The following is a 12769-nucleotide window of genomic DNA, read 5'->3' as shown; positions in this document are numbered from 1 at the left end:
AGAGAGAGAGAGAGAGAGAAAGAGAGAAAGAAAGAGGCAGAGAGACGGACAGACAAACAGACAATAGTTACTACAGCCAGAAAAACACAAGGCTGTTAGAGAGCCTGTCACAGTGAGAGACAAAGCGAGTGATTATAAGAACACGCGCCTAGCCCTGTCCTAATACCGCCATACCGTAATCCCCCTCAAGCTGACAGCACTGCGCCGTAATCACGTGACGACGTCCGCAGACGAGTTTCGAACGCGGCGGTATGTAAATTAGCTGAAAGAGAAAGAGAGAGAGAGAGAGAGAGAGAGAGAGAGAGGGCAAAGAGAGAGAGAGAGAGCAGCAAGAGTAGATAACGAGAGAGAGAACGCAGAGAGAAGAGAGAGAGAGAGAGAGAAGAGAGAGAAGAGAGATCAGAGAGAACGAGAGAGAAGAGAGAGAAGAGAGAGAATGAGAGAGAAAGATAGAGAGAGATAGAGAGCTGAGAGAGAAAAGAGAGAGAGAGAAGTATGTAGAAGAGAGAGAGAGAAGAGAGAGAGAAAGAGAGAGAGCGCGATAAGAGGAAAAGAGCGACGAGAAGAGTGTGTTGTGTGTGCATGTTTGTTGAGATCTAGAGAGAGAGAGAAGAGAAGCAAGAGGAGAGAGAAGAGAGAGAGAGAGAGCGAGAGAAGAGAGTGTAGAGGAGCAGAGAGGAGATGAGAGAGAGGAGAGAGATGAGAGAAGAGAGAGGAGAGAGGAGAGAAGAGGAAGAGAGAGGAGAAGAGAAGAGACGAGAGAGAGAGAAGATCGATGAAGAATGATATCGAGAGAGAGAGCGAGAGAACCAGAAAGAGCGCTAAGACATGGAGCATAGGAGAAAATTAAGAGCCAGCGAAGAGAGAGAGAGAGAGAGAGAGAGAGAGAGAGAGAGAGGAGAGAGCGGCACGCCTTCGAGAGAGAGAGGAAGAGAGAGTTAGAGAGTCGAGAAGAGAGAGAGAACGAGAGCGCTATGAGAAGAGAAGAAAGAGCGCGCAACGTGCGGCGAACGTAGTAGAGTGAAAGAGTTGAAGTCGATGGCCTGAATCGACGAGCGTAGTGAATGTTAGTGTTCTAGTGCGAGCACATTGCCTCAGCCCGCACGCGTCTGCCCGCCACACTTCACTAATTCCTGGAAAGCGTCTATTTAGAGATTGCGGATTGCATATTGCAGGAGTCTGGACAATACACAGGTCCAGCGCTGATAACTCGTCTTCTCTATTACTTCTGACAGTTCTTTCGTTTATTTCCCAGAAGCTCGAATCCGGATCCGCCATTCACTGTCTGGATACGAAGGTATAAAATAATGTGCCCCGGATATCACATCATCACCGATGACTCATGCTATCGAAGAGTGTTCGTTGTTGCGACTGGATAAAGGTGAACACATGGACAGGACGGAGGTGGACACACGGACAGGATGGACACACGGACGGAAATAGACGTGCATAGATTCAACCCATTACGGCAGTGCGTCTGTCACATGTCCGCAAGGAAAACACCGACGCAGTCTTCACAGGCGCCATCTGTCGCCGAAATTATTAATCAAAATCGGTATATCTATATAAATGCGGTGTGAATGTTATTAATATATAATTATTACGGCGTAGCTACGAATAGAGAGACTATAGACGTTGATGCGACCCATCAACGCCCGCGTGTATATAGTAACGTATTTATTGCTGTTGTCAACGCGCGCGCGCATGCGTGAAAGCACAGACACAAGGGACGAGGAGAAAAAAATATACATGGATACAAGATGCACCATCATCTAGTCTGTACGTTCTACCATGTTAGTCATTGTTACGGCGTCACATCGAAAAAAATCCGATTAATAAAAAAATATCTCGTGGTCAGAGCATCACACCTCATTGCTTGACCAACCAATAATATTATCTATTAAATGAAAATTATCTCTTGGGCAGGGAATGCTCTTTTATTTTTATTACGTAAGCCACAGACTAATATGTTTCAATCTATACTATTACCACATTCCCACGTAAACAGGTGTAAAGTCGTGTCCGTAAGCCGAGTACTCTTATTTTCTCCACGTCACTTCCGTGCTGCCACGCGCGTGTCGTACGTACGTACGTACACACATCAGGAGCGGGAAAACTCGCCCGCAACCCGCATCGAACCAAATACGTATTAATTCGTCAAGTCGTGCCATCTTTCGAAGTGCGAAGAAGAGACGAGATGTTATGCGTTGTTATTGCTATTTATTGTTCCATTATTACAGTTTGTACAGGATATTAATTTATGTCTTCTGACCGATTTTCTTTTGTTAATAAACGTTTTCGATATTGTAAAACAAATATGTGTTGAAATGCAGAAGATAGTGCTAGAACGACGAATGCCATTACATTGACAATGTCGTGTGTATAACAAGTTTCATGAAGTTAAGTTAAAAGGACACTCTCATACAAAACGAGAGAGACAGTCACGCATGCAAGTGTAAAAAAGTAAACCAAAGTCAAGTATCCAAGTGCAAGTTAAATTCCCATAAAAAGTATCACATTTATTTAATTTGACATTATTGTCTACAACATACAAACCAGATCTTGACAATTCGCATGCCAGGTGTCGCCACTGTCCATCGACTCCAAGAGCATCTAAAGACGATCGCTCGAATCCAAAAACACGTGTCGTCTCCTTCCGGCATTTACCATGAGCGCACTGCCCCCCCCTGCCCCACACTATGATACATACGTACATACTGCACTGTACTACACATACATACGAAACATGCGTCGGCATTGTCTTCACGGCCGTCGACCGGTCGACACTCGACGAGTGCAGCCGGCCACCTGGTGAGCAGTTACCGTAGCTTTATCGCCACTAGGTGCCCGCCCTTGCCCACCTCGCTGCCACCTGGTGAGCAGTTATCGCAGCTTTTTCGCGATGCCTAGGTGGCGCCGGTCGCTACACATCTCGCGGCCACCTGGTGAGCAGTGAGCGAGTCCGAGATCGCAACACCTAGGTGGCGCCGGCGGTCTTCCATCGCATCATCAGGATCTCTCGCCGCAAACCTGTCAGGAGAACATCGATCAAGGATGAACACCAGAGAGCGCCGGTGGGAAATGCGACGCGCGCCGATTTAGATCCACAGGCAAAAACTCAGAATTGTTTGGCGATTCAGTGAGATGCTCAGCCAAGGTCAAGGTTAGAGTTACGCATAGCATCACGGTAAGGGTTAGGGTTCAAAATCAGATTAGGGATAGGATTAAGTAAATGTTAGGGTTAGGGATATAGTTTAAGAACAGGTTAGGTTTAGGGTCAAGGTTAGGGTTAGGGTTGAAGAACAGGTGAGAGTTAGGGTTAAGGTTAGGGTTGAATAACAGGTGAGAGTTAGTATTCGGTTAGAGTTAGGATTAAGGTCAGGGTTAGTATTAGTGATAAGTTTAGGGTTAGGATTAGTAGTAGTATTAAGGTCAGGGATAGGATTAGGGTTAGGGTTGAGTTTTAACCTACGGTCAGGCGTGGCCCGACGATGATAAACCCCACGTACATGTCCCCCCTTGATTCAACCGACCCCCATATTTGCGCACTCGTACCTGACTCCGTGGCGAAACAAGTGGTAACGTTGAACGCCCCGTCCTCCTCGACGAGATGCACAAACTGCCGCGTGCCGCCGCCGACACCAAAGTAGTGAACCTTCGCCGCGACGTAGCTGGTGACGCCCTCTGGTTAAGGCGAACGCCGATAGAAAAAGTGACAGGAGAATGTTGGGTGAGGAGGGAGAGAGAAAGAGAGAGAGACAGAGAGAGAGAGAGAGATAGAGAGAGAGAGAGAGAGGAGGAGAGAGAGAGAGAGAGAGAGAGAGAGAGAGAGAGAGAGAGAGAGAGAAAGGGCCCCCCTTTTTCTCTCCCTCTCTTATCGCTCTCTCCTCTCTAGCATCAGCCACAACGTCAGCTGCAAGGATACGCCGCCCCTGCAGGCTTCAGTACAGCCTTGATGAGCGAGTACAAGTGTGGCTGCGCCGCTTCCGAGTAGATCGTCTCCGACGTCAATATCACATCGAACCTGTGAAGCACGCACACACCGGATTAGCTGTCGGAATCGAAACGGCGACAGTCAACGGAACGACTGCGATCTCTCGGCGGCGAAACTTTTTCCAGATTTTTCCGCCATGTAATCAGCAATGCCAGAAAACGCTTTCGACGACGCTATGACGCGGTCTCGTGCATTTTAGCGCGACCGTCGGATTCCGAGCACCGACCTGAGCTGTAGTTCCTTCCACTTCCGCTCGAGGGCGCCCCAGTCTCCCGCCCAGAACTGGCAGCGGCCGGGGAGTGCGGCGACGCGATCGTCGTCATCGTCCGGCGTGTTGTTGACGACGTTCGGTATCGTCACCAGCTCCAGCACCTCTGCGTTCTGAAAACCCGAGATGAGCCGAGAGGCGCCGGTCAGGTCACCATCACAAATCACCAAGACCCCTCCCCCCGTTGCCAGAAACAAAATTAGCCTTAACGTTAAATTATTTCTGATAGACTGTTGACCTGGGGCCCATTGTCAGACACAAAATTAGTCTGAACACTAGTCTTAGTATTAAATTTTTCTCGCTGGATCCTTGACCTGGCTCCCTCCCATTGTCACACACAAATTTTGACTTAATTTTAAGTTGGCTTGGCATTAACCTTTTCTTATAGGCTGTTGACCTGGGGCCCATTGTCAGACACAAAATTATAGTCTTAACATTAGTCTTAATTAACATTAGTCTTAATTAACATTAGTCATAATTAACAATAGTCTCAGCATAAACTTTTCCTCGTCGACCGTTCGCAGAAACACTGACACTCACGTAATCCTGGAAGACGACGGATGCACCCTGTCCGAGGGCGTGGATTCCGGGCAGGGCCGCTCCACATCCGAGCTGCAATCAGTAACACGGCGCGAGCGCGTTACAATCGCGCGTCGACGTCACCGCACCCAGGGGGCAGCACTGCAACGCGGAGATTCAGCCGGGAGATGCCAGATTAAAAAAAAAGAAGGCGTTGCAACATGAAATTCATACTAGGGGGGGGGGGTGTACAGGGGGAAAATGTCCTCTCCTGGAAAACTTTTGGAATTTAAAGCAATTTCCTGTACACTACTTAGATAATTTCTTTTAAATAAGATGCGTGGTTTTCATGCTTGGCGTTCGCGTCACGCGTCTGCACACCTCGAGCGCGGCTGCATACCTCGAGCGCTGCTGCATACCTCGAGCGCGTCTGCATACCTCGAGCGCGTCTGCATACCTCGAGCGCGTCTGCATACCTCGAGCGCGTCTGCATACCTCGAGCGCGTCTGCATACCTCGAGCACGTTCGCTCCTGCGAAATCAACGTCGGATGAGGCGAGGTATTCGACGAGGTCCAGAGAGCACTCCCAGATCTTCAGCCCACCTAGAGAGAGAGAGAGAGAACGGTAACGCACGTGTAGCGAAGAAACATCCGAAGATAGTAGAGATGTAGGATCCTATACGTGTCAAACGTGCACGGCTTTTATAAGTGTATCTTCGTTGACACCAGATAGTAGAAATAAAGGATCCTATACGTGTTAAACGCGCACGGCTTTTATAAGTGTATCTTCATTGACTCCACATAGTAGAGACGCAGGATCCTATAAATGCTAAACGCGCAAAGCTTTGATGAGCAAACCTTTGTTGACCCTAGATACGTAGTAGAGATCCACGATCCCGTGGTTAAAACGGCGCGCACGGCGCACGAACCTTCGTAGACGAGCGGGATGATGTCAGAGTCCTGAGTGACGGATTCGCGTAGCGCCGACGACGCCACCTCCTCGTCCGACGTGACCCTGTGCACATACTCCGCGCCGCACACGGTCAGTGTCTCCACCTGGTAGACGTTTTTGCAAATGGCCTGAAACAGCACGGCAGTGTTGGGAATGGCAGCTTCCTTCCTTCCTTCTGGCGGCATTTCCAGCCCCCCCCCCCACCCCCGGATCGGTAATTTTCGAGCAGGACGTCCGATTGACGTTGAAGACTGTCTTCGTCACAGGTTTTATTGCAGTATGTATCCAAGTTATATCTCTAGTTATGCATGATTTTGGAGTGTTAAGAGTTGCTTTTAAGAGATTACGAAGTTAGAACTCGCTAATATTTCCATGGATTTTATGAGTTTACTTTAGGTTATATATAATTGAAATCAAAGTTTTCAGAATATAGAACCAGAGCTGGCTATATATGTTGTCTGACTTATTTCCATGACTGAGTACAGCCAGTGAGGAAGCTGTATATTGGCAAGCCGTCTTCTTCCCGTAAATTTACGACTTTCGCGCTGAAGTTACTGTAGCGCCAATTCACGTCATCTGGGTTTTCGAAAACCCGGGGTCCGCGAGAGACTCGCCTGCACTAGGTCGTCGTTGAACGTCAGCTTTTTTGCCGGTCTGATGCAGGGGGCGCCACTGTCGCCTCCGCCATCGCTTCCTTCTCTCTTGAGTTCGATGAGAGCATCTCTGTCTTTACTCTGCTCGCAAATCACTGAAAGATTGACGTAACACTCAGGCCTTATCCCCACATGCCCACACTACCATACTACTACACAGTGACTGTCACAGAAAGTGTATACATACCGGCCCCAGCTCCTAATCCTAAATTTTTGTCACTTGCACTGTCCCCATCGCCATCGTCATCGGTAATAAAGTTAAACTTGAACCCACTCATTGCAAATACGTTGCTAATTGTGCATCTCGGCTCTATGCGGTTTGGCCATAGACTAAGAATAACTTATAATATACACGCGTTATTTTTAGTCTATGACCATGATGATTTACATGTATGTTTTCGCATCACTCGCATGCGCAGCACATGCGACACCTTGCGGTAGAAACGGTTGCAGCCGAAACGAAAACAGTAAAGATGGCCGTTTTATGATCTATTCTTGGATACATTTTGGAGAACACAACTTCGAGCGTTTATTGCACCCTTAACGGTATTTTAGTAAATTTTAAATTCGTTATGTTATCTATGATAGTAATAGGATTGTTTGATTCCCGTCTATCAGTCAAAATTCAATGTTTGTTATGTAATCCAAGATGTTTATTGTTCAACAACATTGACAATTTGTTGCGACAACACACGACACTACGTCACTAGCTCTAGCCCGCGTACATTTTCCGCAGCCTCAGCTCAGTCATACACAGTGTTTCACTATGTAACAAGACGGAAATCCACATGTAGCCCTCCGATCCCCATACGTACAATACATAACCTCTAGGCTTTAGGCTCTTGGTCACAAAAAAATGTTTAAATCCAGTACAGTACTACTACTAGTCGTTTGACCCTAGGCCTATGGCTATATAGTTGTCCGCACGCAGACGTGCTAATCTGAGGGTGCGGGTTTAACCCCATTACTGGGGTCTGCGTCGGCTCGGACTAATCCTATACTAGGTACAACAACACTCCCCAGATGTTCGTGCAGCAAACGTACCCGCTGTTATGTTGCGTATTTTCCCATTATGAGTACCTACCGTACCGGCATTACTGTAGTTATGATGCACAGAAGCATTGCACAGGTGCGAAATTAACGGGAGTCCGGAGTCAAATACTCCCGAGTTTATGTCGGAGCTCCTGATTTACATATACAAGGAAGTCGTGTGACTCCATGTAAAATTCTGCACATACTAACTAGCCTCGCGGAGTTACCGTATTTTTTCGTGTACACCAATGTGTGGTTGCAGCCCATTTTGGTTTATAAATTATTAGATTGCGATATATCAGATGGCAATCGTTTCTGTCTATAATGTACGTCGATGGTTGCTCAACTTTAATAATCTGAACTTCTTCTTACTCAACTCATTTGTTGTCCTTTGTTTAGCTCATCCTGACATAGCTCAGATGCAGCTTGGTAGAATCGCATGATCGTCCGTCGTGCCGTCCGGTCGTCCGGTTCGTCCGTCGTCGGTCGTCCGTCGGTCAACGATTGGGCTCAAATCTTAACCGCTCAGACGTAGCGGTACGTACTTCGGTGTCGTTTGGGGGATCGTCAAAGACGAGTTGGATGTCGAAGCTGGGGGTCAAAGGTCCAAGAGGTAGATGTAGGTGTAAAAGAAGGGGGCAACATTTCACTCCTTCAACTTTAAGGTCATAGGGAGGAAATGGCAGAATTGCGGTCACAAATCTAAAACGGCTCCGACCTAAGGCTTCGTGAATAGGTCGGTGGTATAGCATCAGTGGTAGGGAAAAGCCATCACTGTCCGAAAATTGACGGTCACAGGTCAATGGGCACAGGGCAGAGTTTTAGACCTTTTGCTGAAGGACATGGGTCTGACCGGGCGATTGAAAAACTGTTTTGTTTCAGCGTGCCTAGCTTTGATGGCGTTTATTTGAAAGGACCATGAAATGTCGGCCTTCTGGGTGACATGGCGATGAGTAAGTGTCGGATAACCTTTTGACCCTCAAGAGGAGGGTTAACATGATTTGTTGACTGTTAACAGAGGGAGTGAACCTGCTTTGCTATTCAGAGCCCCTCCCCCACCCTCCCCCTTCCCCCTGAATCTCCCTCCCCACGGCGCCTTCCGCCCCTCCCCCCACCCTCCATTCTGCGATAAGTGGGCGTGTCCTAACAATTTGATGTGTACCAGCATTGCTGTTCTGCATATTCTGCCGCCTCAACAATGTGGTAACTGATACGCACACTGAAATTTTACGTTTATAATCGTAGGGCCACAGACCTCAGATGAGCCCAGAGCTCTGCGGCTCTTGTTTGTGTGAGCCTACAGTGCAGTTGTACACTTCATTTATTTAGGCAAGTTATCCATCATATACAAGTACCATGAGCATACTTGTTACAATAAAGATTACTGAAATCATAAAATGGATAACACCACGGATATATATCATCAAAAAGCTGACTACACACTTTTTGCTCTATTTCCGCCAGGTTGACGAATAATTGCTACTAGGAGCACAGCTCTCGAGTGAGTTATGTATCCGACGTCTGGTGGAGGTATAGGGCGAGGTAGTCTTCCACCTCCTCCACGACTGCGCCGGGTGGGCCGCACCTCAGCCCATTGGCATAGGAAGAGGAGGAAGAGGAGCGGCACTGTTGGCCGCCCTGCAAGAACCAGTGAGGAGACCCGGCGAGGTACTGTCTCTCATTGTCGAGCAACGGCAATTCATTAATTAACGGTATCTAACGACGATTGTCGCGGTACTGTCGACTCGGTATCGTTGAGATAAATTTCAGCTCTTTTTTCGTGGTTTGTATTTGTATGTAGGATATCGTATTTTTATAAATTTACCGACATAGAATAAAATCTTACTACTCTGTAATGTCTATTATTTGTCTGATGGTAGAATAATGAAAATTTAACCTCATGAGCTAGCAAAGATCTCTAGATATTATGTTAATGATGTGTTATTCTTTGTAAGATTGTATGACAAGATTTTATATCATAAATATATGCAGACATCAGGTAACAATTTTTCCATTGATACGTACGTATTCTTGGTTTAACAGCTTTGTAATTTATTCTACATTTTGCATATTTATACAGGATACGCCCACACCTGTTTCTACTAACACACCAGTTCAAGTGACAAACACATTTTATGATGGGAAGGTAGTGCATTGATTAATATACTTAATATATTATATATATATATATATATGTATATATTATAATATTAATTACGGTTTACTTGTTGGCAAAGTTCTGTGACTGCTCGCAATTTATTGCAAAATAAACTTGATTGATTTGGTCGATTCCATTGGGCTGAAAACATTGATGTAATTTTCCGGTTAAAACTGCTTAATCTCTGCAAGTCCGGTGCTCTCTGTCTGCTGCGTTAACTTCTTTCGCATTCCATTTCCAGGGGCGGTCCGCTAGCTAGCCGTGCAGTTTCCACGCCCGTTCCGAGAGCCGAGGTACCTTCTACTTCGCATCCTGCAGCCGGAGACGCAGTTACGAGGCAGCCCGCGGCAGCAGCTGCGGCGTCGCCGTCGGCCACTTACCCCATCAGATGTACGTTCGTGGAATGGAGTCGTTGTGCTCTGTCGTTCCGCTGCAAAGTTCTGATGTTGAGTTTGCGAGAATGACGCTCGAAAAAAGAAGTTTTGGTAATCGTGTATCGTTAAAGTTTCTTGGGATTGTGCTGAGGATTGGTTTGAGGGATGCAACTGGAATATCATCCTATAGGAGGCCTTCTATCTGGGTTGATAATTATGATGCTCTGCAAATATCTATGTGTGTGTGCGTGCGTGCGTGCGTGCGTGCACGCATGTGTGTGTGTGTGTGCACGCGCGCGTGCGTGTGCATGGATGTATGTGTGCGCGCGCGTGCCTGCATGCATGCGTGCGTACATGTGTTGATTCCAAATTTGCACCGAGTTCACCTGCTTGTTTGCTGTTGCTTTTGTGTGAACAGTTGGACGAGGCTTGCCTACAAGTCACAGTGGTATGAATGGACAGAATGGCGAGAGCCCACCCAGTAGAAGTGAGTATTCACTCGCTCATAGTTTCCGTGTTATGTGATGTTATGTTCTCCTATTTGTCGGTGCCCACTGCACTGGATATAGTGACAAGTATATAGCATATAGTGCCTGTACCGATCCTTTATCGTGAGTGCGATTTCGTCGGAGCACAATTTGTGACACGATTGTATCGAGACGCAATTTCGTCACAGTCCATGTGTGCATGCAGTTTGCTCGTAGGTACCAGGGTGTTATCAGGGCCATAGCTAGCGCCAGGGTGAGGGGAGGCGTTGCCCCCAGAGAAATGTAGATATTGTTTTAGTCAATGGCGAATTGCCCACGATTATCGGCCCGGAATACAACCCGCACGTGTCTTTGCCACCATCCCCCATGCAAAATGGGTTAGCAACTCCCGTGTTTACGTATGCCAGTCTTGGGTCCCCGGCTATCGCACACATTCACGATCCAAGTGGAGGTTAATTCACAATTTACAAGAAGGCGTTTACCTCATATTCGCAACTTGGCTGTATATCTCTCATGGCGACCGGCGTTTAGCCGGTGCGACTCCCCACACAAGTTTGCTTCGACGTGTTACGATGTGACGGTGTGACATGCGCGAATGTCCATTTACAGGTGAAATTCGCTCGCATCCAGTCGACGTTGACAATGACACCTAACACTGTCTACTTTGTCGTTTTCAGTGGGACGAGGCCTGCCGGGGATGATGGGAAACCTGTCGATTGGACGAGGCTCGACAGGGAAGGGCAGAGCCGCTGCCGCCGCACCGCCACCACAGTGAGTACGCTTCCCTTCACAGAGGTCATGTCACATGGCATATGTCAAATCAGGGAGTATTTGACTCCAGACTCCCGTTAATTTCGCACCCTGCCATGTCGGGCGCTTGCGAGTTCGAGGGTTTCCCATGCGGGATCTCCACATCTCGTGCATGGATGGAGAGCGAGTGGTTGCAAGCGTCGGGTTGGGGTTGGACGGAGCACGGACCGTGGGTCCGATGAGGAGAGACATCGGAGTGTATCAGAGTGTATCGGAGTGTATCGGAGTGTATCGTTGGCACAGTAAGCTCTTCCTGTTGCCCTCTCTCTCGACTCGGATGTATGCGCGCCTGGAATAACCGGAGATTTTAACTGGGGTTTTACGTTTCAGGATGCCGAAATTAGGTGTCGCGGATTCGCCCCCGCCTGCCGAATCGCCCCCGCCGGCGGAGCCGAGGCCACAGGCGCTACCTGCGCAGATGAGAGGCACGTCGGGGAAACCGTAAGTCGGCCGTGAATCGGAGTCGAAGCTGCGTGGCTCGAATATATCGCGGGCTGAGCTCTACGGATTTTTCTATTTTTCGCAAACTGTCGAATCTGATCAAAATCTTTAGACGTCTGTGCAGTTTGCACGTAAACTTTGCCAAAATGAGAAGCGTGTTACTGGATAGTAGAGGAATACTATGCGATTATGCTGCTGATATAGATTATGCAGAGCTGAATAATACTCGCTACCCTCGTGGTAGAATATGTTTTTATACGCACGACATCCGTACCGTTACTATACGAACACTGCATGGCGATGTTCGCACTATACTGGTTCTGCTCATGCTGATTATCACTACATTATTATCGTCACGATGCCCATACGTATTCTGTGTACGCGGCGTGTGCGCGTTGTCGTGACGACCATCTCCGTCTGCGCACTGCCTCGGGGTGCTCTAGTGGTGAACCCGTGCCGTTAACACGCGAACGCTTAATACGGCAAAGTTCGCACGAGGCCTGTAATACACGATGCTTAAGCCTGGCGCACACGTAAGTAAACTCAAGTAAAATGACGCATGAGTCAAATTACTCAACGAAAATCCGCCGCACACGTGAGTAAAATGACGCATGCGTCAAATTACTCAACGAAAATCCGCCGCACACGTGAGTAAAATGACGCATGCGTCAAATCACTCAACGAAAATCCGCCGCACACGTGAGTAAAATGACTCGTGCGTCGTTTTACTTGAGTAAAATAACTCGCGTGTGCGCCGGGCTTTACAGTACGGTGTAGCACGGCATCCGTGCTGACGTGTCGCGACGACCGTCTCGTTGCGTCGCCGCGGTAACCGTCTCCGTCTGCTGCAGCATGCCCCTGGTGGCGAACTACGTGCGTCTGGAGCGTAGCGGAGACGTCGGACGACACGAGTACCACGTCGCGTTCTCGCCGGATGTCGACAACAAGCGCTTCCGCTTCCGCATCGTCGCCTCGCTGCGCGAAGAGCTCGGGGAAACGCGCTCGTTCGACGGGGCGAAGCTGTACCTGCCGCACGCGCTGCCGCAGCAGGTGAGGAAGGGAGAGGGAGGGGGAGGGGAG

The 12769-nt window shown here is 48.2% G+C and overlaps 1 protein-coding gene and 1 long non-coding RNA gene across 3 annotated transcripts in view; one reads left to right on the top strand and one right to left on the bottom strand.

The window, feature by feature from the left end:
- Positions 1-2316, top strand: part of LOC106807684 — a 25183-nt gene extending 22867 nt beyond the window's left edge. Inside the window, exon 3 of the long non-coding RNA XR_001393698.1 lies at positions 1259-2316. This is a non-coding gene — a long non-coding RNA (uncharacterized LOC106807684). The remainder of the gene's footprint in view (positions 1-1258) is intronic.
- Positions 2317-2487: 171 nt separating this feature from the next.
- LOC106807545 (histidine protein methyltransferase 1 homolog) lies at positions 2488-6806 on the bottom strand. 2 transcript variants are annotated; one of them, XM_014810031.1, is made up of 10 exons: positions 6574-6806; positions 6348-6481; positions 5711-5861; positions 5296-5384; positions 4803-4874; positions 4221-4375; positions 3926-4024; positions 3556-3671; positions 2943-3030; positions 2488-2872 (listed from the first exon to the last, which is right to left on the bottom strand). In XM_014810031.1, exons 1-9 carry the CDS (start codon positions 6662-6664, stop codon positions 2978-2980), a joined length of 960 nt encoding a protein of 319 aa, XP_014665517.1. In that variant the 5' UTR covers positions 6665-6806; the 3' UTR covers positions 2488-2872; positions 2943-2977. The 2 variants fall into 2 exon arrangements, with proteins under 2 accessions (XP_014665517.1, XP_014665437.1); XM_014809951.1 differs by having other exon boundaries at positions 2488-3030.
- Between the last annotated feature and the right edge of the window lie 5963 nt (positions 6807-12769).

Source organism: Priapulus caudatus, unplaced genomic scaffold (genome assembly GCF_000485595.1).
Source record: "Priapulus caudatus unplaced genomic scaffold, Priapulus_caudatus-5.0.1 Scaffold0, whole genome shotgun sequence".
NCBI lineage: Eukaryota > Metazoa > Priapulida > Priapulimorpha > Priapulimorphida > Priapulidae > Priapulus > Priapulus caudatus.
The sequence above is the reverse complement of the archived record's forward strand: the minus strand, read 5'-3'. Positions and strand labels throughout refer to the sequence as shown.

Bases quoted from the DNA above. Each gene is read 5' to 3' on its own strand.
- LOC106807545 (XM_014809951.1), bottom strand. From the start codon at position 6,664: ATGAGTGGGTTCAAGTTTAACTTTATTACCGATGACGATGGCGATGGG. The intron at 5,862-6,347 runs GCGAGTCTCTCG...GTGCTGTTTCAG, and splicing joins TCAACGACGACCTAGTGCAG to GCCATTTGCAAAAACGTCTA. The intron at 5,385-5,710 runs GTTCGTGCGCCG...CTCTCTCTCTAG, and splicing joins CATCCCGCTCGTCTACGAAG to GTGGGCTGAAGATCTGGGAG.